This window comes from Schistocerca nitens, chromosome 1 (genome assembly GCF_023898315.1).
Source record: "Schistocerca nitens isolate TAMUIC-IGC-003100 chromosome 1, iqSchNite1.1, whole genome shotgun sequence".
Classification (NCBI taxonomy): domain Eukaryota; kingdom Metazoa; phylum Arthropoda; class Insecta; order Orthoptera; family Acrididae; genus Schistocerca; species Schistocerca nitens.
The window spans coordinates 123,341,281-123,369,038 of record NC_064614.1 but is presented as its reverse complement, the minus strand read 5'-3'; the positions used below and the strand labels follow the sequence as shown (position 1 = coordinate 123,369,038).

The window sequence follows — 27,758 nt, the reverse complement described above, 5'->3', positions numbered from 1 at the left end:
AACACCATTGGGATATTGGGTACTGAGGAGAGTAAATGACATTCAGATTCCTAACACACATTCAGTGTTATTTATTTGCTTTTCAAACAACTCGCACACATTACAGACCTGAAAAAATTGCAGTCATTACAAGCAAGTGCAATGAAAATTAAACAACACTGTCAATCACAGACATTACCCATTCAACAGTCATGTTTCATTCAAAGACTATGTTGTATACGGTTAAAGCGACAATGTCTTTAAACAGAATTTTGAGGATTTTCACTGACTTACAGACAAATCTCAAACTCTCCGTTTAGCAATTAGTAAATTCATGTAAAAAAAATCTTTGTGAATATGGGGAATGGAGCACAACACTGACTAATGTTTTCGCCTTTACATTCTTAAGTGGTTTTTCCCTAGGATACTTGATGTTCAGGGCAGCAATGTTAAACTCAGCTGGCCGACCCCATGTTTGGTTAAACTTACCACCACCACCACCACCACCACCACCACCACCACCAACAACAACAACAACAACAACACCAACAACGTCGTGTGCATACTTTACTTGTATAGCCTTCAACTTATTTTCACTGACTGATGCATCCTGCATTCATCCAGGCTATAGTCTCTTCCTCTTTTTTGTTTTTTTTTAATTCAACTTACTCTTCCAATGTTAAAGAAATCATCACTTTTCATTTCTATAACAACAAATTTTGTTTTTAACTCTGAACGTTTTATTTCCCAAATTTCTTGTGAACTGTTAATGTATTGCTTGCAGTTCTGCTTGCTATCTGTGACTAAAATCAGTGTAACTGGTCATGCAACTGTGGCTTGGTATTAAAGATGTTTCATTTCTTTGATATGCTGGGCAGAATCTCTATTTGCATCAAAATCATTACAAGTTTGATACTTTTATTTTAGCGACCACATGTGTGTGACCACAGCAATACAGTTCAGTTTTATTGGATTAGCATTTAAGGGCTTCAAAGAACATAATCTTATCAAATGGTTCACCTGCTATTCCCTCATACTGAAGTTCCATAGTTCCTTTAAGGCGGCCACACATGAAAGTGTATGCTCAACAAGCGTACATGCACAAGCGTGCTTTGGCAAGCATTCAAGTGTAGATATGCTTGGGCATGTGTACAAAGAACAGGAAGGCTACTGCAAGCATTCAGTGATTTGATTTTTATTTGGTCCTGTTAAATTACATTGTGTGCAGAGGATGTACTGCAATGTAGAGTAAGTCAATGAATACGATATTACATGGAGAGAAAAAAAGAAATAAAATTGCAATACCACGAGGCAGCTTCCGCAGCATGTCTACTGTTGATAGTTAATATGGGAATAGTATTTTCATTTCTTTATCTACTCATGAAAGAAGGTTGTATACATGGAAGAATCCTGGAGATACTAAAAGGTATCAGATAGATTATATAATGGTAAGACAGAGATTTAGGAACCAGGTTTTAAATTGTAAGACATTTCCAGGGGCAGATGTGGACTCTGACCACAATCTATTGGTTATGACCTGTAGATTAAAACTGAAGAAACTGCAAAAAGGTGGGAATTTCAGGAGATGGGACCTGGATAAACTGAAAGAACCAGAGGTTGTACAGAGTTTCAGGGAGAGCATAAGGGAACAATTGACAGGAATGGGGGAAAGAAATACAGTAGAAGTAGAAGAAGAAGAAGAAGAAGAAGAATGGGTAGCTCTGAGGGATGAAGTAGTGAAGGCAGCAGACAATCAAGTAGGTAAAAAGACGAGGGCTAATAGAAATCCTTGGGCAACAGAAGAAATATTGAATTTAATTGATGAAAGGAGAAAATATAAAAATGCAGTAAATGAAGCAGGCAAAAAGGAATACAAACGTCTCAAAAATGAGATCGACAGGAAGTGCCAAATGGCTAAGCAGGGATGGCTAGAGGACAAATGTAAGGATGTAGAGGCTTATCTCACTAGGGTTAAGATAGATACTGCCTACAGGAAAATTAAAGAGACCTTTGGAGACAAGAGAACCACTTGTATGAACATCAAGAGCTCAGATGGAAACCCAGTTCTAAGCAAAGAAGGGAAAGGAGAAAGGTGGAAGGAGTATATAGAGGATCTATACAAGGGCGATGTACTTGAGGACAATATTATGGAAATGGAAGAGGATGTAGATGAAGATCAAATGGGAGATATGATACTTCGTGAAGAGTTTGACAGAGCACTGAAAGACCCGAGTCGAAACAAGGCCCCGGGAGTAGACAACATTCCATTTGAACTACTGATGGCCTCGGGAGAGCCAGTCATGAAAAAACTCTACCACCTGGTGAGCACGATGTACGAGACAGGCGAAATACCCTCAGACTTCAAGAAGAATATAATAATTCCAATCCCAAAGAAAGCAGGTGTTGACAGATGTGGAAATTACCGAACTATCAGTTTAATAAGTCATAGCTGCAAAATACTAATGCGAATGCTTTACAGACAAATGGAAAAACTAGTAGAAGCCGACATCGGGGAAGATCAGTTTGGATTTTGTAGAAATACTGGAACACGTGAGGCAATACTGACCTTACGACTTATCTTAGAAGAAAGAATAAGGAAAGGCAAACCTACGTTTCTAGCATTTGTAGACTTAGAGAAAGCTTTTGACAATGTTGACTGGAATACTCTCTTTCAAATTCTAAAGGTGGCAGGGGTAAAATACAGGGAGCGAAAGGCTATTTACAATTTGTACGGAAACCAGATAGCAGTTATAAGAAATAAAAACTTTGAGGTTCGCCGATGACATTGTAATTCTGTCAGAGACAGCAAAGGACTTGGAAGAGCAGTTGAATGGAATGGACAGTGTCTTGAGAGGAGTATATAAGATGAACATCAACAAAAGCAAAACGAGGATAATGGAATGTAGTAGAATTAAGTCGGGTGATGCTGAGGGAATTAGATTAGGAAATGAGACACTTAAAGTAGTAAAGGAGTTTTGCTATTTGGGGAGCAAAATAACTGATGATGGTCGAAGTAGAGAGGATATAAAATGTAGACTGGCAATGGCAAGGAAAGCGTTTCTGAAGAAGAGAAATTTGTTAACATCGAGTATAGATTTAAGTGTCAGGAAGTCTTTTCTGAAAGTATTTGTATGGAGTGTAGCCATGTATGGAAGTGAAACATGGACAATAAATAGTTTGGACAAGAAGAGAATAGAAGCTTTCGAAATGTGGTGCTACCGAAGAATGCTGAAGATTAGATGGGTAGATCACATAACTAACGAGGAGGTATTGAACAGAATTGGGGAGAAGAGGAGTTTGTGGCACAACTTGACAAGAAGAAGAGATCGGTTGGTAGGACATGTTCTGAGGCATCAAGGGATCACCAATTCAGTATTGGAGGGCAGCGTGGATGGTAAAAATCGTAGAGGGAGGCCAAGAGATGAATACACTAAGCAGATTCAGAAGGATGTAGGTTGCAGTAGGTACTGGGAGATAAAGAACCTTGTACAGGATAGAGTAGCATGGAGAGCTGCATCAAACCAGTCTCAGGACTGAAGACCACAACAACAACATCTACTCTTTACTCCATTACTTCTTTCTTTTCCTAACACAAGCAAAAAGGCTATCAAAAGCCAGTGCATTGTCATCTGAACTAGATTTTTCTCGTTAACAAACCAATTCTTGTACAAGCTTGCCTGAACCGTGTAGACGTGCATTCTTGTCAAACGGACAGTTACGTATGTGCATCCGCCTTTAGATACATTCAAACTGTGTATACTCCACAAGGGAGCAAGGAAGTTGATGTCTGTGATAAACAGCATCAATGAGAACTTTTGGGATTAAAATTGTCTTTTGTGCATCAAATGTCAGTCTAGTGCATTCATCTTTTATAGCTTTCTGCCTGTCTTTTTGCATTTTTATACTTTAAAGACCAACCAGTCGATGAAGTTTTTTTCCTTAGTTCACATCTGTGAAACCTTCCCATTTTGAAGGGGCTTGTCCAAGTCACTTAGAGGCTTAGTTTTTATTTGAAATAAGTCCCAGTTTTTGCGTATTTCTTGGTAGCAGATGTGCATTTGAAACAAAGATCTTTTTTAATTCATATATGCTTAAGGGAGCCACCTACACTCTGAATGTTCAAGTTGTTCTTTCAGTTCAACAGCTGTAATAATCACTTACAAATGCATCTCTGTGGATGGGTACGTGTACTTTAATGTATAATTCTGACATACTTACTATTCAGTACCATAGCAGACTATCATGTACTTAGTTCACTTTCACGTATGACCTATCCTACACACATTTTTGCGCAAGTAGAGAAAATTTTATTCCTTTTTTAACCAAGTTTAGGTAGTTTTAAGTTCAAATGGTTCAAATGGCTCTGAGCACTATGGGACTCAACTGCTGTGGTCATAAGTCCCCTAGAACTTAGAACTACTTAAACCTAACTAACCTAAGGACAGCACACAACACCCAGCCATCACGAGGCAGAGAAAATCCCTGACCCCGCCGGGAATCGAACCCGGGAACCCGGGCGTGGGAAGCGAGAACGCTACCGCACGACCACGAGATGCGGGCGAGTTTTAAGTATAAAACATTCCTTTTCTAACTGGATGACAGCAGGATGGCACTACATCACTAGAACTACCCTCGTTATAAACATCTGTCATTTGGCACATGTAATCTTTCATCTACAACTTGGTCCACCAGCTCGTCACTAGACTTAGTTCACTCCTGCACTGGAAACCTCTGTAGATCTGGCATGTGCCAGGAGTGTCAAGATGAAAAATATCTCATAATCTAGGTTAGGTTTGCCACAAGAATATTTGTGGTATTCAAAACCAGATGTCACGAAAACAAAAAATGGCAAGCTCTGCAGTTGGTTCATTGTAGCCCCCCAAGTCCCTGCTACAGTAACTTTTTCGTGTTTATGTCGTCTGCTGTTCTAAGACTGATTTTATGAGATATTTCCAAGTAATGGCTTCCCACATTTAATTGTGGCCTGAGAAGAAGAATGTGAGGACAGATTAAAAGGATTCTTCAAATATATGTTCTTTCACAAACAACATTACATAACTGGTTGTTAGAGTCAAGGTCAGAAGAATTGTGAAAGACTGAGGAACAAATTGTCATCCTAAAGTGAAACATTTATGCTACAACCACAGTCATTAACTATTAATATTTGACAAAGTAGGTCCCAAACACTCTTCTCAACCTTTGTTGAGAATGGTAGTGATGTTCAGTCCCAATGGGGCACTGTTAAGTGGGGCGTTCCCCAAGGGTCGATGCTGGGGCCACTGCTGTTTCTTATTTATATAAATGATATGCCTTCTAGTATTACAGACTGTGATTAAAAAATATTTCTGTTTGCTGATGACACCAGCTCGGTAGTGAAGGATCTTGTGTGTAATATTCAAACATTATCAAATAATGTAGTTCATGAAATAAGTTCGTGGCTTGTGGAAAATAATTTGATGCTAAATCACAGTAAGACTCAGTTTTTACAGTTTCTGACTCACAATTCAACAAGAACTGATATTTTGATCAGACAGAATGGGCATATTATAAGCAAGATGGAACAGTTCAAGTTCCTAGGCATTCAGATAGGTAGTAAGCTGTTGTGGAAAGCCCATATTCAGGATCTTGTTCAGGAACTAAATGCTGCTTTATTTACCATTAGAACAGTATCTGAAATAAGTGACAGTTCAACACGAAAAGTAGTCTACTTTGCATATTTTCATACACTTATGTCATATGGTATTATTTTTTGGGGTAATTCTTCCGATTCAAAAAGGGTATTTTTGGCTCAAAAACGGGCTGTTCGAGCTATATGTGGTGTAAGTTCGAGAACCTCTTGTCGACCCCTATCCAATAGTCTGGGAATTCTGACATTGCCCTCACAGTATATATTTTCTTTAATGTTGTTTGTTGTTAGCAATATTAGCTTATTCCTAAGAGTTAGCAGCTTTCACTCAGTTAATTCTAGGCAGAAATCAAATCTGCATGTGGAATGCACTTCCTTGACTCTTGTGCAGAAAGGAGTGCACTATTCTGCTGCATCTATTTTCAATAAGCTACCACAAGAACTCAAAAATCTTAGCAGTAGCCCAAACGCTTTTAAGTCTAAACCTTAAGAGTTTCCTCATGGTTCACTCCTATTCTGTCAAGGAGCTCCTGAAAGAGCTGAAAAATTAAGCAAATTCCAGTGTTACATTGTTGATTTTCTTTATTTAAACTTACGAATTGTCGCCTGAATAAGTTTCTTGTATTTCATTTTATCTATTTCTACTATTGTGTTATAATTTCATGTATTGACTCGTTCCATGACCATGGAGACTTCTCTTTAATTTGGTCCCACAGAACAATAAATAAATAAATAAAAAAGTAATTCCTGTAACAGAGTGGCAAAATATATTACATTGGACATAATAAAATACAATTTACATCATACTCCACAAGCCACCTAATGGTGTGTGGCAGAGGGTACTTTCGGTACCACTATCTGATCTCTCCAACCCTGTTCCACTTGCGATTTCTGACCAAATTAAGTCTTTTCATTTAATTTTTCCACTCGACATCAGCCATACTCAAAAAAATTTGCTTTTCGGAAACCAGTTTGATAAGTTGCTCATCCTCTGAGGCGGAGAAGTGGTTAGCCAACATTTCTGGTGATTGTTGTTGCCAGTGCGGGGAGTGTGTGTGTGTGTGGGGGGGGGGGGGACACAGTGGAGCTGTCGACTTGCTGCTGTCAGTTCAGCTCCCCCCATTCCTCAGGCCAAGTAAATCGCTGCGATGTGTGGCACACACTCCTCCCGAAGCACGCAAGCTTTTCTCGCAGGCAGAGCCCCCTGCAGCACTGTGTTGTCTGCACCATAGGAAAACAGTCTCTTATGTTTGCATGTGAGCAGCAGGGGTCTCGCATGCATTCTACACAGCACGCTGCGGGAAATTCCTGCAGCTAAGAAAACGCAGCTTTATGGGCACTCAACAATAAATCCATCTCGAGGGAGATGGGAGACAAGCTTTGGTGTACATAGTGGTGCGACACAAACAATACTTCACAGCACTGATTGGGGTCCCACAGCAAACGTACAATTGGCAGAAGTGCAGCAAGTATAAAATTATTAGGAAAGGTTGCCATTCTGACAGTGTAACCTCCTCCTGAGTAAGTGGGCACATAATGACCAGTTCCCTTCAAAAATCAGGTAATTATGACTCTCAGTTGTATTTTACTAAAAACTTTTAAACAATAACCCAACCACTAGAAATAAATACTTCTATGGGTGAAAAATTATTACTCTCTAATTTTCTTCTTAATAATAATATTACTGACCCTTCTAGAACAAATTATTTTTGTGCACTTCCATCAAAACTACTTCCTCTGAAATTTCAAAACGGGTGTAGTTTATGAAGACAATTATCAAAAACTGGAGGAGACATATATAATAATTTGTTTCATCAATTAAAAAACTGGTTACTCTTACCTGGTACACGTAAGACTTCACAACATCTGGTGCAAGATAATTCCCATCTCCAAGCCGCTCTATGTATTTCTTCAAATCCATATCCAAATACTCAAAAACAAGATACAATCTGCCACTTTCCATAATAACATCTTCCAGTCTACAGAGAACATACATCATCATCAGTGTGCTAGTCAGTTTTAAAGTGACAAAATATTCAACATCACATGACGTAAATACAATCACATAGCCGAAAAACTGTAGGTAACTTGATATGAAGACCACTACACTCTCATTACACATACATGCATCTGACACATTCTTTCAAAAATACATAAATGCATGTAAGGCAATCTGTACACCAAGTGCTCTATCTGATATACGTGAACACTATATGTGATGTGCATGCATATCTCATTTGGTAACATTAACAAAGAAGCTGAGTAGAGATCAAAAGTTGGAGGCATTGCAAACACTAATTAAAACACTATTAACAGAGCCAGTCCCCCTCATAAGATCAAGGGAAAGTGGAACAGCTGGTGCCCCTTTTTTCAACACCAAAACAGACATATAAGATCAATCAACAATTCCCTCTGGCGTAAATACCATATCCGCGTGAGAAAATGGCATCTGTCATGTTTGGTGTGCATTTCTACATCTAAATCTACGTAATTACTCTGCTATTCACAATAAAGTGCCTGGCAGAGGGTTCAATGAACCACCTTCAAGCTGTCTCTACCGTTCCACTCTCTAGCAGCACGTGGGAAAAACGAGTAGTTAAATTTTTCTGTGCTAGCCCTGATTTCTCTTATTTTATCGTGATGATCATTTCTCCCTATGTATGTGTATGCCAACAGAATGTTTTCGCAATCGGAGGAGAAAACTGGTGATTGAAATTTCATGAGAAGATCCCATCACAACAAAAAATGCCTTTGTTTTAATGACTGCCACTCCAATCCACTTATGTCTGTGGCACTATCTCCCCTATTTCACAATAATACAAAACGGGCTGCCCTTCTTTGTACTTTTGCGATGTCATCCGTCAGTCCCACCTGATGCTGATCCCACACAGCACAGCAATACTCCAGAATAGGGCGGACAAGCGTGGTGTAAGCAGTCTCTTTAGTAGACCTGTTGCACCTTATAAGTGTTCTGACAGTGAATCGCAGTCTTTGGTTTGCTCTACCCACAATATTATCTATGTGATCGTTCCAATTTAGGTTATTTGTAATTGTAATCCCTAAGTATTTAGCTGAATTTACAGCCTTCAGATTTGTGAGAGTTATCACGTAATCTAAATTTAGCTGATTTCTTTCTTTTTTTTAGTACTCATGTGAATAATGTCACACTTTTCTTTATTCTGGGTCAATTGCCACTTTTCGCACCATACAGATATCTTAAATATATTCATATATTGCTTTCAAAACACAGACGAGCCTCGGAACGAACCACTCAGGATTTGACCCCACTGCTTCTTCAAGTACTGGTGCAAATGACGGGAGACCTGATGATATTCATCAGTACAAGAAGATGAAACCAACTGGACTAAAAAATAACCTAAATATTGGCACCCTTAATATATTAACCCTCAATGGAAAAATGGAAGAAATGACAGATGTACTAACAGAGAGGAAGTTAGATATATTGGGATTAAGTGAAACAAAGTGGAAGGGAAAAGGTGAGAAGAATTTGAGGAGGAGGAGGAAAACTGTACTGGAATGGGAATAACAGGTCTGGAAGAAATGGTGTGGCAGTTATGGTGAATAAGAATGTACAAAACTGTATTGAAAATGTGAGATACATATCAGACAGGATCATAATCTTAAACCTGAGATTCCAAAAAGAAACACTAAAAGTAATCCAGATTTATGCACCTCAAGTGGGATGTAGCGAAGAAGAGAAGATGGACTTTGAAAATGTGTTAGAAAACCATATAGAGAGTGCTAATATAGTGATGGGAGATTTTAATGCACAGGTAGGCAAAGACAGAAAGGGATTTGAGCGAGTATTGGGATGTTTTGGATATGGAGGCAGAAATGAAGAAGGGGAAAGACTCCTGGATTTGTGCCAGAGGAATGGAATGAAAATAGCAAACAGCTGGTTTATGAAGAGAGAGTCATGTTATCACCATATACAGTTGGGATGGGAGAACCAAGAGTGCAACTGATTATATTCTAGTAGATAGGGAATGGGGAGAGAAAGTAACAAATATGAAGGTAATTCCAAGTGTGAGTGCAGATGGAGACCATAGATTACTGGTGGGACAATGGAAAATGAATCAGTGTGTGAAAAATAGAAAACAGAAGGAAGTGATGAGGATACGGGATTGGAAACTGAAGGAGAGTGAATGTGCTGAGAAGTACAGAGAATTAATCACAAAAAAATTTCCAAAAGAAGTTTTCTGCGATGTAGAAAAAGAATAGAGTTTATTCAAAGACACTTTAGTCGAAGCAGCACAAAAAGTATGTGGCAGAACATCTGGAAAGGAAAAAATAAGACAAGTTGGTGTGATGATACCACAATCCAAGCAGTTAGAAGAAAAAAATTGAGCATGGAGAAAGTAGAGGAAAACTAAAAATGACTAAGACCATAACAGGTATACAGAGGAAAAGAAGACGTGCAAAGAAATAGTGGAAACAGCAAAGAAAAAGGCATGGGAAGAGTTTACAAAAAAAACTTGAAGATGTGAAGAGCAATAAGAAAATGTTCTATAAAATGATGAAAAACAAAAGGAAGTCTTCTGAAGTGCCAGTAAAGATGGAAACAGAGGACGGTACCATTATTGAAGATGCAGGGAATATAAAAGATCCAGGGAATATAAAAGATCTCTGGAAAGGACATTTTAAGAAGCTGTTAAATGCTGAGGAGCAGGTACATGAGGAAACAACAAATAATGGAGAAATTGAGAGAAGTTGGGAAGCAGAATTAGGACAAATTACACGGGAAGAAATGGAAAAAGCTGTGAAGAAGATGAATGGGGGGGAAGCCCCAGGACCTAATGAAGTATCAGTGGACATAAGAGCAGCAGGTCCAGTGGGAATGCAGTGGCTGTATAGAGTACTATCAAGCGTGTGGAGAAATAGTGTAATGTCTCTTGCAGCGGTCTCTCCGCGATATTTTTAGAAATTTTATAAATTATATAACTCAGTACATATCTCGAAATATCTCTTCTTATCTTACCGATTATCAATGCAAAGTAGTTTCAAGCCCAATTATTCCTTGGAGCGTCCATTTACTCCATGGAATAGCTTCTCTGCTATCTATGTTTTCTCTTATGAAAAGAATGAAGGAATTCTTGCCGATTAGTCGTGAAAGGAGGAGGATGTATATGTATGTATTGTTGAGCTAGTCGCCATCTTGATGAGATTCTGTATGAGAAGGAATTTAATACATGAACTAAACTAAAGTAAGTGTGTTCGCGTATTATTTAACTGATTATTATTGACAGTGTCTGCTTACTATGCTGTGTTGCACAGGATCAGTGGGGAACGTCTGATTTACACTGGACGAACCTGCCGTTTTGTATGCTCAAGATATCCAGTTACTTCAAATAAATAGGCTAACACAGTCTTACCAGCAGATCTCCGGTCTTCCCCATGTGATCACCGAAAGTTAATAATTATTAGAAATGTTTCCAGGAGATCGACTGACAATTTTCGTCGCACCGAGACTTCAAAATTGCTTCACTGCTTTATGGAATTTAAGTTAAGCTCAATTTAATCAGGATAGAACAGTACTGAACTGTGTGAATGTGATAAGCCTGCTTTGTGAATGAAAATTCCCTTAACATACACGTTTTTACTATCCTGATCAATGAAGCTAAATCAGGCCGGTGTGAGAGAGGTTTTTAAATTTTTGATTCCACAAAAAAATATTAAAATAGTACAATACCTGACGACTGGAGAACAGGAGACATTGTTCCAATCTTCAAGAAAGGCAATAAAAGACTTTGTAAAAACTACAGAGGAATAACCCTTATGAGTCATACAGCCAAGATTTTTGAAAGAATTTTACTAAATCGAATAAGTGAAAAGATAGAAAAGGAGCTGAATGAAGAACAGCATGGGTTTAGGAAAGGAAGAAGTACGATCGACCTGATATTTTCTATCCATAAATTGATGGAAAAAAGTTGGGAGTATAACAAAAGGGTGATAATGGTTTTTATAGACATAAAAAAGGCATATGACTCAGTTGACAGGGAAAGACTCGGGGAAGAAATGAAGAAGATAGATATTGAAGATGGATACATTAATGTTATAAAGACAATGTACAGAGGACACAATTGTAGAATTAGAACACCATTGGGGAACTCTGAATACTTCGAAATAAGACAAGGACTTAAGGAAGGAAGTATTCTATCTCCTGCACTTTTTAATGTTGTGATGGAGGGAATGAATAGGGCAGTTAAAGATATAGTAAAAGAAAAAGACAAAAAGATGATTTTTGCAGCAGATGATATGGTAATATGGGGTGATAAAGAGGTAGATGTACAGTTACAGCTTGATACATGGAAGGAAATAATGAAAAGGTATGGATTAAAAGGAAATAAAGATAAAAGTGAAGTAATGGTATTTGGAAGAGAGAAAGGAATCAACGGAAATATTACCTTGAATGGAGAACCCCTCAAAGTAGTAAAAAGTTTCACTTATTTAGGGAGTGAAATATCTAGGGATGGAAGAATAACTAACGAAATTAATAGGAGGTTACAGAAGGGAAGCAATTTCTACCAAACAATAAAACACCTGATTTGGAATAATGAAGTTTCAGAAAAAGCAAAACTCCTTATGTATAAGGATTATTACATCCCTATTGTCACCTATGGTGGAGAAACATGGACAATAACAGAAAGGGACTGGAGCAGACTGCAAGCAGGGGAAATGAAATTTCTCAGAGCAGTTAAGGGAAAAACAAGAATGGACAGAGTAAGGAGTGTAGAGATTAGGAAGGACCTCAAACAAGAAAGTACGAGAGAAGAAATTGAAAGAAAGAGATTAAGATGGTATGGGCATGTTAAAAGGATGCATGGGCAGAGACTCCCCAAAATTATGGAAGAACTAAAGATGGATGGGAAAAGACCTAGAGGGCGCCCAAGAACACAGTGGAAAATGGGAGTGAGAATATCTGTAGAAAGGAGAGGTGTGACCTGGCAGCAAGTGGAGGAAGAAAAGTGGTGGGAGGACCAAGCCAAATGGAGAGGATTCATCAGCACCCAGACCCGGCAGTAGCTGGAGCAGGATTCGGATATAGTCAGACAGATATCTTATCTAAATCATTTTGCAAGTTGTTTTGATCATCTGATGACTTTACAGGACAGTAAATGACAGCATCATCTGCGAACAATCTAAGATGACTACTCAGATTGTCTCCTATGTTGTTAATATAGATCAGGAACAATAGAGGGCCTGTAACACTTTGTTGGGGAACGCCGGATATTCCTTCTGTTTTACTCGATTTTCCGTCTATTACTACAAACTGTGACCTTTCTGACAGGAAATCATGAATCCAGTCGCACAACTGAGGCGATACTCCGTACGAACACAGTTTGGTTAGAAGACTGCTTGTGAGGAAGAGTGTCGAAAGCCTTCTGGAAATCTAAAAATATGGAATCAATTTAACATCCCCTGTCGATAGCACTTATTTCTTCATGAGTATAAACAGCTAGTTGTGTTTCACAAGAATGATATTTTCTCAATCGGTGCTGACTATGTGTCAATAAATCGTTTTCTTCGTAGCACTTCATAATATTCGAATACAGTATATGTTCCAAAACACTACTGCAAATCGACATTAGTGATATAGGCCTGTAATTCAGTGGATTACTCCTACTTCCCTTTTTGGGTATTGGTGTGACTTCAGCAATTTTCCAGTCTTTAGGTACAGATCTTTCTGTGAGCCAGTGGTTGTATATAATTACTAAATATGGAGATATTTTATCAGCGTACTCTGAGAGGAACCCGACTGGTATACAATCTGGACCGATGGCCTTGCCTTTATTAAGTGATTTAAGCTGCTTTGTTACACCGAGGATATCTACTTCTATGTTTCCCATCTTGGCAGTTGTTCTTGATTGAAATTCAGATATATTTACTTGGTCTTCTTTGATGAAGGAGTTTTGCAAAACCATGTGTACTAAGTCTGCTTTAGTGGCACTGTCATCAGTGATGTCGCAGTTTTTATCACATAGTGAAGGTATTGATTGCACCTTGCCACTGGTGTGCTTTATGTATGACCAGAATCTCTTTGGGTTTTCTGCCAGATACCGAGACAGCGTTTCGTTGTGGAAATTATTAAAAGCATCTCGCATTGGATCACGCGCTATATTTCGAACTTCTGCAAAATTTTGCCAATCTTGGGGATTTTGCATTTTCCTAAATTTGGCATGCTTTTTTCGTTTCTTCTGCAACAATGATCTCACCCATTTTGTGTACCATGGTGGATCAGTACCATCATTTATTAATTTATGTGCTATATATATCTCTCAATTGCTGTCGATACTATCTCTTTGAAAACATTCCACAACTTTTCTACACTTACATGATCAGATCAGAAGGAGTGAAGAGTGTCTCTTAAAAAGGCGTTGAGAGCATTTTTATCAGCTTTTTTAAATAGATATACTTTGCGTTTCTTTCTTATAGTTGTAGGTGTTACGGTATTCAGCCTAGCAGCAACTGCCTTGTGGTCACTAATCCCTGTGTTCATCACAATACTCCCTATTTGTCCAGGATTATTTGTTGCTAAGAGGTCAAGTATGCTTTCGCAACCATTTACGGTTCGAGTGGGCTCATGAACAAATTAATCAAAATAATTTTCTGAGAAAGCATTTGGTACAATTTCGGATGACATTTTATGCCTGCCGCCGGCTTTGAACATGTAATTTTTCCAGCATATCGAAGGTAGCTTGAAGTCACCACCAACTATAATTGTATGAGCAGACTACTTATTTGAAATGAGACTCAAGTTTTCTTTGAACTGTTCAGCAACTATATCTTATGAGTCGGGTTTCGGTAAAACGATCCAGTTACTAGTTCAGTTGGAATGTCAGGTATAACCTACCCATACTATTTCACACAAACTATCTACTTCAATTTCACTACAAGGCGAACTACCTCTGACAGCAATAAATACTCCACCACCAACGGTATTTACTCTATCCTTTCTGAACACTGTTAGATCGTTTGAAAAAATTTCGTCTCTGCTTATTTCCGGCTTTAGCCAGCTCTCTGTACCTACAACTATTTGAGATTCAGTGCTTTCTATCAGGGCTTGGAGCTCTGGTTCTTTCCCAACACAGCAACGACAATTTACAACTACAATACCAATCGTTTCTACAACTACCTTACTGTGTTTTACCTACCCACTTTTAGACGGACGCCCCTTCTGTGACTCCCTAAGACCCTCTAACCTAAAAAAACAACCAAGTCCCTTCCACAAAGCCCCCCTACCTGTCTAGCCACCTCCTGTGTGTAGTGGACTCCTGACCTATTAAACAGAACCCGGAAACCCACCACCCAATGGCGCAATCAAGGAATCTGCAGTCCACACGGTCACAGAACTGCCCGAGCCTCTGATTCAGACCCTCCACTCATCTCTGCACTGAAGGACCACAGTCGGTTCTATCGACGAGGCTGCAGATGGTGAGCTCCACCTTAATCTTGGAAGCAAGACTGGCAGTCTTTGCCATTTCCGCTAACCACCCGAAACCAGACAATATCTCCTCCAATCCAAAGCAACACACGTCATTGGTACCGACATGAGCCACCACCTGCAGCTGGCTGCACCCTGTGCTCTTCATGGCATCCGGAAGCACCCTATCCACATCCCGAATGACTCCCCCCCGGAATGCACACTGGCTTCCTTCCCCTCCTTGGCAGCCATGTTCCTAAGGGGCCCCAACACGCACTTAATGTTGGAGCTCCCAACTACCAGCAAACCCACCCTCTGAACACCCAGACCTTGCGGGCCGAGAAGTTTCCTCTGGAACAGGGTGGACAATTGTATCCGGCTGAGAGACATTATCAGCCACAGATAACACCCGAAACCTGTTCGTCAAACGAACCAGGGAGGCCCTACGATCGGCCCCTCGGAAAGTTTTTCGCTGCCTGCCAGACTTTGGAATGATCTCCCACTCAACCACGGGTGAGGGGTCAACCTCAGTTCAAGCAGTACTCAAGGCAGTCACAGCAGTGGACCAATCGGTGGAAACGTGGTAAGTGCTCGACATTCCCCGCATCCCCACAGTGACGCCCCTTTGCAGCAGCCTCAAGCTGTGTAACGGAAGCCAACGCAGCCTGGAGCTGTGAGCGAAGGGTCGCCAATTCAGCTCGAGTCTGTACACAACAATCACATTTCCTATCCATTACTGCAGTTGCTCCTGTTTTAAGCTCGTAAAAATATGCAACAAATGAACAGTGTACTCGCCTTATTAGCAGTGGGAAATCGAAGTGCTCTCTCACTGACGGTCTGACATTGAGCTGTTCTAACCAAACAAACAAAAGCCTGTACAATACAACAGTCGATAACAACGGTGGTACTGTACACTACACTGTTATTGAAATAAAAGGTTGTGCCTATTAAGCACTAACATGCAAGAAATCACAAAAATGAACTAGTAACTAAACAGATAACTAAAAATAAGTCACTCCTGTTTGAAGCTCATAAAAATATGTAACAAGTGAACGGTGTACTCTCCTTATTAGTAGCAGGAACTAAAGTGCACGTCATTTACGACGGCGGCGGAGTTTAGGTTCGTTCTGCACATCTGACGTCACACAACACAGTCAGCCACTGAACAGAGAACTACGTTGCCAGAGCTCCACTGCAGTGCAGAGCACAGACAAGTATCTTCAGTTTTAGAAACGTTCAGTCATAAATAAAGTAATTGAACAAAAGCAATGTCTTGATAGCAGACTTTCTTTTATATAAAGTTTGGAAAAAGCATTCTTTATATCAATTGCTTCATATTCTATTAATTAATTAAACCAAACGAGCAATAAGCCTCCTAATTCAGGCGATAGCAAGGAAAGGTGTTTGTATCATTCTCACTAACCGCTTTTTCGTAATAAAGAACAGCGGTAATTGTTTATATCCTATTGTACTTCGACGAAACGGGAGTAATTCATAGTCATACCCACAGTGTTTGTCGGTATTTTGCGTGATATTTTAAAGTCCTCCGGGAGATCTCTTGAATGAGGAGCTGCGTTAGCCTAATGGTTAAAGCGTTTGGCTGCTAAGCGAAAGGTTCTGAGTTCAAACCTTGTTCGGTGCTTCATATATTCTTTATTTAAAAACAATATCTAAGTGCCTTACTTCATGAATTTCATTTGTATGAATGTAATTTTTTGAAATTTCTAGTGGGAACTAAATTTGACCATACGGAAAGTATACGCCGTGGACTTTTACCTCTGCAAACTCTTCAAAATTTCATGCAATGGTTTATTACATCTAATGCTACACAATAACTGTGTTGAACATCTAAACAAAATTAAATCATTTATGGGGGCAAGGTATCAGTAAAGAAGATGTGTAAAAATCAAATTTTTGGGCCAAATAGTTTTTGTGAAATTGAATGATGAAGTGTGTCAAAGCAGTCGAAACGCCATGTGTCTGCACAGGCGGGCAGTGCAGTGATGACAAAATCGCGCACAGCGCGGAATGCGGGGAGGACGTCTCTGTAGCAGCGAAAGGGTTAATGCAGCCGTGGTGGCTTTACTTCATAAACTGCGCGCTCCCCCCTAAACATAAGTTTGCAAACTATACTATGGCACTGCTTCTCCTGGCGCGCGCAACTGGTAACGCAGCAATCTCCCACGTCTGGGCGGGCATGCGTGAACCGCCAAGATAAAAGAATTGAACTATAGCAGTGCGCACTCGCTGACAGTCTAACCGACACTTGTTTACATTGCACTGCTTGTTGGTCTTTTAACAAACTAACAGGGGAAGATCATGTCCCCTCTGCTTTGACACTAGCAGCAAGGAAAATTTCATCTGCTGTCTTGTCTACTTTTATTGTCGACATGAGTCGCATGTTGCTGATAGAAGAATACAGATACCATAGGTGGTGCTGGGCCCAAAAAGATCCACATCATAAACATCAAACAAAATAAAATATGATTGGCGATGCAAAGCACTCAAAGGTACCATTGGTGACATAAAAAAAGATTTTTAAGTGCTTGCATCAAGAAGGAACGTTGCATTAAATATTTTTGAAGATAAACAGAGACCCATGATCACACTGTCAGCCTTCTAATAAATTATATACCATACAATGAAGGCTTTCACGACCGGATGTTTCAGCTGCCGAGGATTCTTCCGGGTTGTTTGGTTGTGGTCCATGGAACTCTTATATCCCTGACGTTTCGTCCAAAGCTATGTTGGACATCTTCAGAGGTGTTCCTGGTAGTGCTGAGTCAGTTGGCAAGACTCACCACTACCAGGAGCACCTTCGAAGAAGTCCAATGTAGGTTTGGATGAAACATCATGGATAGAAGAGTTCCATGGGCAACAGCCATACAACCCGGAAGAATCCTCGGCAGCTGAAATTTTATTTATATTTTGTTTGGCTTTACCTTAATAAAAGATAATTTAATAAAATTCTTTAATCTTTGCATGTGTCACTGCAGACATCAGGGACTATCCAATTTACACCGAGGTGACGGAAGTCATGGGATATCTACTAATATTGTGTCACACGACCTTTTGCCTGGCATAATGCAGCAACTCGCACAGCATGGACTCAACACGTCATTGGGAGTCCGCTGCAGATATAATGAGCCATGCCACCTCTATAGCTGTCCATAACCGAGGAAATGTTGGCGGTGCAGGATTTGTGCATGAACTGAAATCTCGATTATGTCCCTTGAACATTCTATGAGATTCATGTCAGGCAATGTGGGTGGCCAAATCATTCGCTCAAATTGTCCAGAATGTTCTTTAAAGCAATTGCAAACAACTGTGGCCCAGTGACATGGCGCATTGTCATCCATAAAAATTTCATTGTTCTTTGGAAACATTATGTCCATGAATGGCTGCAAATAGTCTCCAAGTAGCTGAACATAAACCATCAGTTCAGTTAGACCAGAGGACCCAGTCCATTCCATGTAAACACAGCCCACACCATTGTGGAGTCACTACTTGCAGTGCCTTGTTGACAACTTGGGTCCATGGCGTCGTGGGGTCTACTCGACACACTAACCCTACCATCAGCTTGTACCAACATATTGTAACCCATCTGACTAGGCCATGGTTTTCCATTTGTGTGGGGTCCAACCAATATGGTCACATTCCCAGGAGAGGCGCTACAGGCGATGATGCCATGGTGTTATCAAAGGCACACGCATTGGTCATCTGCTGCCGTAGCCCATTAATGCCAAATTTCACCATACTGTCTTAACTGATACTTCTGTTGTACCTCCTACATTGATTTCTGCAGTTATTTCATGCAGAGTTGCTTGTCTGTTAGCAGTGAAACACTATGCAAATGCCACTCCTCTCTGTCACACCTGCAACATGTTGCTTTCAATTAACTGAGCAGTTGCTGTGCTAGTTTATTTACATTTTAAGAATCCATTTCGATTTTCAAACATTAGGTTGTGCACCTGGAGAAAGTTTGTAACTCTGCTGTATATGACTCAACTATTTTGGAAAAAGACAGGAAGTATTGAGACTGATCTGTAGTTTTGAATTTGTCTCCTTTTGTAAAGATTGGTGTTACCTGAGCTATTTTTAGCCTGTCTAGGATGGTGCCTGATTCTATTATATTATTTACTGCTGGAGACCGATGTGCAGAGATATTTTGAATACATTAATACAGAGGCCATCATACCCTGCAGAACTGTAAGATTTTAGAGAGCTAATGATGTTGCTCAATGCCACTGACACTAGTATGTAAATCATTTATCTTTACATTGTTGTGGGAGTACTCCTGGAATTTCCTTTGCAGAAAAACACTTGAAAACTGTATTTAGCACTTTTGCTTTGCTAATATCAATTTTGATCCTTTCGTCCTCCGTGAGTGTCTGGACACTAACTTCGGTGCCAGCGACAGCTTCACAAATGACCAGAATTTCTTTGGGTTTAGTGAGATCTTTCAATAAGATTCTGCTGTAGTAGTTGCTGAATGCTAGACACATTGCATTTTTGACAGTAACATTAGTATTCCTGTATCTACAACCCTATGCCTTGTTTTTCACCTAAGACAAAATACAACAACATTCTCTATGCTAATTTGCTTCAGAAGGTGTCAGTTCTATCTCCTACAAAATCACCACACACAAATATGAGTGATAAACACTAAATGAACCCTGAAAAATTATAACAGTAGCTTTTAATCTTGCACCTACTGCTTATGACATACAGCAGGGAAAGTGGAAAAACAAATCCAACAAAATGAAATTTCCACTCTGCAGTGGAATGTGCACTGATATGAAACTTCCTTCAAACTGGGGACCTATGGAAGATATGAGATCACGTACTAGCAGAAGTAATTCTCCGAAGACAGGTGGCGAGTCATGCTTCGGTAGATTAGTCAGCAGAGCTCCTGCCAGTAAAAGGCAATGCTCCCACGTTCAAATTTCCGTCCAATGCAAAGTTTTAATCTTCCCAGGAAGTTTCAAATACAACAAAGTTTCTAATAATCGCCGCGTTGAGCATCAACCCAGAAAGGTATATATGGGAGAACTTTCATACACTCTTTATTTACTGGCACTGAGAGAAGGGAAAGCTATGGTTCAAAGTCAAGCAAAACAACAACACTAGGCATTGCCAGCAGCAAAGAAAAGCCTCCCAACAGGCTCTCATTTTGACTGGGAGTTCTGTAAGCACCAAATGAATTCTGGCATTATATTTGAAAAGCCAATGCAAACCTAAGCGATTTAGTGTATAACTCACAAGATGATCTATGAATTCGAAAGGATTCAGATAATTTAACATCTGAGGCAATGATTACATTGCAGCACACCCTTTTTTGTGCGGTGGTGGTGGTGGTGATTAGTGTTTAACGTCCCGTCGACAACGAGGTCATTAGAGACGGAGTGCAAGCTCGGATTAGGGAAGGATTGGGAAGGAAATCGGCCGTGCCCTTTCAAAGGAACCATCCCGGCATTTGCCTGAAACGATTTAGGGAAATCACGGAAAACCTAAATCAGGATGGCTGGAGACTGGATTGAACTGTCGTCCTCCCGAATGCGAGTTCAGTGTGCTAACCACTGTGCCACCTCGCTCGGTCCTTTTTTGTGCTTTGTGTACCTGGCTTAGGTATATAATATGCACCAAAATACTCATATATGATAATACAGATTTTCTGAATTTACCTAACAATTTTAACTTATACCAAAAAGTGTGTTATATATGGCACAAGTGCAGGCCTCAATTTGCAGTATAGACGGGTCTCATTTATTTCAGACTCACATTAGTAAGCTTCACCAACTCACACAGACTTCATTATCTTCCAACACACCTCAGGCTACACTACAGTCTGTTGCCACAGTCAAGATCTCGGGTGGCGTGCGGAAGGGGGGGGGGGGGTTACTCTCACAGTCTAGCCAAGTCTGGCCAACATTTGACCACTGTGCACGCAATCTATACAATGTAAAACTCAACAGCAATAATAATTCCACTCACCAACTAACTGCCTATTAACTTGCCTTACATAAACTACAGCTACCCCTCCACATTTCATAATAAACTTTTCCCTTTCAATTTATAACTACAAAGTACAAGGGAAGATCGGAAAGTAACACAATGTTGTTTTTTGTCCCCTGGTATTGAAGCTGGAATGCTGAAATTTCACTGTGATACAGTTTGAAGTTTGCACTACAGAGGGTATTTTGTTTCCATGTGCTCTGGTGAGAGAAGCCTCGACTGTGACACAAAAATGGTGGGCATTTCACTGTCACCAACTTGTGAAGAGCAACAAAGCATAGTTCAATATTTGTAAGCCAAAGGTCATGGATCAAGTGAAATTCAAAGGGGGTGTGTATGGGATGACTGAAGACCGTTACAATGTCTCTAGGTGGTGTGCATTCTTCCAAGAGGGCCATGTGAACATTAGTGATTTGCTCACTCCGGGTGGCCACTAACAGCTGCAATCCCGCAAAATGTCGGAGCCACTGAGGCAGCAATTTTGAACGACCCGAGTTTAGAACTTCAGACCTTATCACAGCAGTTCAACATTTCCTTTGTTGCGGTGTACGATACTGTTCGTGACACACTGACATTTTATTAAGTCAGTGCTCACTGGGAGTCTAAGAACCTGACAGACAACCCCAAGGGCCAGCGAATGATGACAAAGCTTGGATCACTTCAAGCGTTACGCCACAAAAAAGCCTGACTTTCTGAAAGGTCACTGGTGACGAGTCATGGGTGTACCACCATATGCCCAAATCCAAAAAGGCCTCCATGGAGCAGAAATATGCTGTACGAAAAAATTCAGAGCAACTCTATCTGCTAGGAAAGTGCTTGTGAACATGTTCAGGGAAATGCATGTTGTGTTATTAGTGAACTTTGCTGAACAGGGGATCACTGTGAATGCTGCAGCATATACAGAAACTTCGGTTATTGTGTCGTGCCCTTCGTGACAAACACAACTACATTAGCGCTGCAGCGTCGAACTTCCTCACGACAATGCTCGCCCCCCCCCCCCCCCCCCCGTTGTTGCTCCTGTTCATGAGTAAAATCGTCATATTTGTTGTGGGTGGTGCTCCAGCATCCACCATTCAGTCCGAACCTTGCACCTTCAGAGTTTCATTTGTTTGGTCCCATGAAGAAATTCCTGTTTGGCCAAAGATTTGCGACACATGGCTATACTCGAACCAAACTGACTTCTATGAACAGGGCGTACTGAAAGTGGTACCACAATGGGAAAAATGTGGTGAGAATGTTGGCGACCATGTAGAATAGTAAAAGATGCGAGTTCATGTGTGGTTTTTTTACCTACTAAACTTTTTGGTAATAAAATTGTAAATTACTTTCTGATCTCCTCTTGTACACATTTATTACTAAAAGTAACAAAAAAAGAGGCAGGCTTCTGATAGTTAGGGCAGTTTGATGCAAAAATATTTGAAAGTCAAGGAAGGAAGGAAGGAAGATTAGAGCTCAACATACCATCAACAAGGTCCCTAGAGGCCAAAAACAAGTTCGGATTCAGTGGAGAACCCAAATATGGATGGATAGATGTCTGAACTGCTATCATTTTTTTAGAGAGAGAGAGAGGGGGGGAGGGGGGGGGGGTTTTCGAGTATCTTGCTACTGCATCACCTCACTCTGTAATGCGACAACACTTCCTTAAAGCCTGAGTTGGACAGGATGGGGGCAAGATTATAATATAGCTTTGCAATGACCTAACAAGTCTACTAGGCTAAGCAGCATATTATCGTTCAGATCATGGTCATAACTAGAGCCAACAATTCTGATGCATCAGCACATACTGACCATGCTACAGGGTATTTATGCAACTAAAAGATATTTCTCAGAAACAACCCTCACGGAAGGACATTAATGAAAAACGCATACTATTTAAAAATGCACCTAATCCACAATTTTGAATATATGGCATTGTAATTTTGTACCGTGCTTTACGTAAAATTAACACATTTACTTTGGGCACACACACACACACACACACACACACACACACACACACACACACACACACACACACACTCTTCAACCACCTGCAGAATCCATTTTCTCTCTCATTATGCTCACATACCTTTGATTGTCCCTACAGATTGTGGAATAGTTTTCTGGGGTAAAATTAATAGTACATTAAATGAAATTTTTATATTACCGAAAAAGGCTATTTGAATCTTGTCACATAGCTTGAATAGTACTCACTGAAAGACCCTATTTAAAAAGTGGTGTTTGTTTACCGCTTCCTCCGTGTCCATATACAAATGTGTGTTTATGACCAGAGCTAGACTTCATGACCTGCTAACCAACTGGTCACAATACTTGGAAGTCTGGGTCTCTATATATAGAACAAGTCAGAACTACTTGCACTCACAGATGCACCACTTTGGTGCCATTCTTTACAATATGTTGCAAACATAAAGAGAGAGATTGGAGACAGAAATGGCTTTTTGGTCAGAATTAAAATTCATTGCTTGTGTTTCTACAACATGTTAGCTTATAATGCACTCACTGTTGGATTCTTCAGATTCAGTTAATTGATATACTATCAATGCAATTTGTCTTTGCAAAGGGGGTTTCTACAGCATTTAATGTTCCCTCTGTTTGAGATACAGTGTAACACTTCTGCTGACTGAGGTTCTGGTGCCAACCTAACTGTGATGGTTACAGTGTCTGCAAGTTGTTGGCTCCTCGTGCTTTATACCTCCTTGCAGTGTTATTAATGTGCTCTTGTGTTTTATTTTTTGAACAGTGCTTTAAATAAAGTTTCATGTTTTTCCTACAACAGCTATTTACTTTCTATGCATTTTGTACTTTTCTGCAGTGTTATGTAATTTGTTCATGCTTTTTCCACTTTTTCAGTCTTTTTTTTCCTTTCTTTACAAAATTCCTTTTTCCTTTGAAACTTTCCTTTATTTACTCATTGCGCATGTTGCGCTCAAAGTGCAGTGTTTTGTAATTACCCTTCCAATCAGGTACTTAGCGAGATCGCCATTCCGGTCATAATGTACTGGACTCTCATTGGGCAGAACTAGAGTTTATTCCCCAACTTGCCAGTGTGACGTGGTTTTTCCATGGTTTCCCATTGTCGCTAAGGTGAATGCTGTCATGGTTCCTTTGACTATGCCATGTCAGACTTCCTGCCCTGTCGTCACCTCATCCTACCCTAGGCTATATTCCTAATGTTTATGTGTTTTTCCATGGTTTCGAAACAACTGGATTACTATCATGGCAAAACAGACTTACTTTTATACAACTGCGGCAAAATTAAAACTCAACAGAAGCGGATATTTTCAACCGTCTAATCCGTCAGTTCGTCTTCCTGGATTCTTATTATAACACTACCGGACCCGGTGCAATCATTTACTGCCCCACGTTTAACAGTCTAATTACCGATTGCCCCTGCCGTTATCCGTCATACCGCAAATGCAAGGCGGTACACCACTGACAAAATATTAGCAATACTTAGAAACGCTATTTACTCACCTAACAATGTTTGGATGCGTTAGCTCTTTAAGTAAAGAAATCTCGCGGACAGTTGTTGAAGGGACGCCTTCCTCCTCATTTTCCAGTCTAATCTTTTTCAGAGCAACGTGCTGGCCAGTCTTCCTATTTCTTCCTTTATAAACCACTCCATACGTACCTGAAAATAAATATTACAGATTTCCTTCTGACACCGGCCGCCACCACCACCTTTTGTTGAATAATACAATACCTTCGCCAATCTTCTCAAACTTGATAAAATCGTTCATTTTACCACCAACCATATGTAAATACTCAATTTCGTAAAGCCCTTACTGGTTGCGTGATTAGCTACGACCAAAATACTACACCAATAACTGTTTAAACATGATAAATACTTCGATGGCCTTTAATATACGTTACATCCCATTTAAAAGTACCAGGTAAAACTTTCGCAGACGCAAATATTCAAGGGACCAATAGAACTTCTCCTCTACCCCAAAGATGTACTTTCTCGCCAAAGATGATGTCAGTGGTAATCAGTCAACCTACGGCGTCTCACTTCAAAGTTCAAACAGCGCTACCTGTTGCTGACTGTTCAGTAACTACTATTTACAATATTGTAATTAAGTAAATGACTCCGTCTCCATGATCCACCTTAACGTGGCCAAAGAACTACATCATTATTAACTATGGAAACAACGTAACCCCGTAATCGTTATATTCTTACCAAATGAATATTGTAAACCGTTGTAATTGGTATACCATCGCGTCTCGTAACGCGTTTGTTGTTGCACATGTGCTCAGTATTAAAAATATTAGTTCGTACTGCCTGACGAATATAAACGGTTTATTTACATTGATACCAGTCTTTGGCGCAATTCGCGGAAAGTGCAACTTTTTAAGAAATGAGTAAATGAAGCAATATTCCGTAGCATTCCAAGCAATGAAGTTTTACGCCCATGAATTATAAATATCAAAACGTTTCTCCATCGATTAAATTAATACCACAAATATATTTTTCACTCGGTTTCCTACATCAGCAAGTCACCGTCTGATGTGAATTAGAGCGCGAGAACTATTATGTATCTATGAAAAATAAGAGAAATTGAGTACCGGTAGCATTCTCCTTGTTATGAAACAGGTGTTGTGTAACGAGAGAAAGTGTATGCATTGCTGCGTTCTTGTTATAAAAGTCCGTTTTGTTTGTGAGTACCACGCTTCCCTGAGATGATGTGTTTCATGTACTGGTATCTAATTTATATCATCAAAAGCGGATAAGTTCTTTTCTCACATTTACACCACACTCATTAATTTGTTTGCTCAGTTTGTTATAAACTGGAATGTACAAATGACATAATATTTGTCAAACTTCTCTAGTCCTCTATGGGTGTGGGAAGTTGAAGTACACAGATTGCAGAAAACAGCAGTGTGAGTGGAAAAAGCTCTACTTTTCTCTCACAGCACTGTGACTGCACATGTTCTCTGTGCACATATAGAGCATAGGTCAGAATTGCCTCCTCGCCCACTCTGAAAGACAACTAACGTTATGTACTGGTTACTACAATACTATACACAATAATGGCCTCTGTTAAATATGAAAGGCAGACAGTGGCTATGCACTAACCAAGTGTCACAGCTTGTACTGATTCAGAACTAGGGAGCCCACACATTAAGGATTGTTAGACAAGTTGTATTGTTGTTGCTATTTAGGCTAATGACGCACAATATAAGGGGTCATTAACATAGGAAGCTATGTATGAGCATCTTTTGTATGTCTGTAAGTAGAGAAAACGTGTTCATGTAAAGAAGACTGCTCAATCAGCCATCCTGATTTTTCTTTTACCTGGTTTTTGCACATCTTCCAGATTATCGATGGATTGGTTACTGCTAATGTATGATGACCTACACCTTCCCCAATATTTAATGAAATTTATGAGGGGACATAAATTCTTATGGCATGTTCTCATTATCATCATCATTGTCATCACCCTCTTCATCTTAATTTTCGTTTTAATCCTGTGAATTTCTTTGTTTTAAAATTTTCTGTACATGTCAAAGCCACATGTCATTTACATATACACAAAATGGAATTATATTTCAATAAAATGAACAATATGTTTTAGTTTTTTTATAGTGTAATGTTTCCATTATCAATATTGGTTGGTGATCATTCATTTATACACTCATTCACAATTTGTGCTCTGTAAATCACTTCATAAAGGAGTCCTTCAGGGATTTGGAGCAAGTCCAGTTACACATTACATGGCAGATATACCTATGAAGTATTTTATTAACAAAGTACAAGCAATCCACTCACAATGATCATTATGCGAAATACTTGTAGACTACATTATATATGTTTAGGTACTTTAGGAAGAAAGCAACTACTTTGACTGTGAGAAAAGTCACTCCTCTTACATGACTTGTCTGCTGTATTTATCTACTAAACCATACTAAGCATTTACGTAACTTTACCGATGTCTAATGTCTGTATTATGGGAATTCAAGTCTGCTCCTGATATGCAGACAAATGTTGTTTTGTAAATACCCAAAGACATTTAACACCTTTTTATAAAGCAGGCAGTGTTGCTGGAAAATGTAACTCTCTCTTAAAAATAATCTTCCAAAACTTTGAGTCTTGTTTTTCCCTAAGACAACTAAGGTCAAAACTGAACAGAGGCAAGGATAAGGGGTGGATACCTCATAAGATTAAAGCATCCTATTCTGTGAGCAGCAAGCACTGCGTACTTCACAGGACAACAGGTAGATCTGAAAATCTATTACCACCAGCTTCATCAAATCCTCCATTCTGTGCTTAAAAACTCTCATGTACTACACTCAATAAAATAAAATACTTCAAAAATAAGGCAAAAGCTATTTGGAATGTTATTAACAATAACTAAACAAAACTAGTAACCCAAATTAAATTGAGTCCCCAGAAGACAGCTCTGGTGAAAATGGTGACACTTTCAAATCACTAGCCATCAAATTCAATTATTACTTCTTCACAGTGGCTGCAAACACAGCATCCAATAATAAACAACCAAATACAGATGCCTTACATTTACTTGTGCAAACACCGCATGCACCACCAGCAGACATTAGTTTCAAACAATGGGAAGTCCAGTGTGGAAAAACAATATGGAAAGAATAGATTGCCATTCACCACATACAGGACGCGCTGAATTGCAGACAGGCACAATGAAGAAAAAGACTGGCAAAATATTAAGCTTTTGGTAGTCA

General features: G+C 39.6%; 1 protein-coding gene across 1 annotated transcript in view; it reads right to left on the bottom strand.

Moving 5' to 3' along the window:
* LOC126234721 (cyclin-dependent kinase 1-like) overlaps window positions 1-24,974 on the bottom strand; it is a 54,974-nt gene extending 30,000 nt beyond the window's left edge. The window contains exons 1-3 of the mRNA XM_049943472.1: window positions 24,766-24,974; window positions 24,537-24,693; window positions 7,446-7,584 (exon numbers count right to left, since the gene is read on the bottom strand). Coding sequence (XP_049799429.1) covers window positions 7,446-7,584; window positions 24,537-24,693; window positions 24,766-24,817 — 348 coding nt within the window. The 5' untranslated portion in view covers window positions 24,818-24,974. The remainder of the gene's footprint in view (window positions 1-7,445; window positions 7,585-24,536; window positions 24,694-24,765) is intronic.
* Between the last annotated feature and the right edge of the window lie 2,784 nt (window positions 24,975-27,758).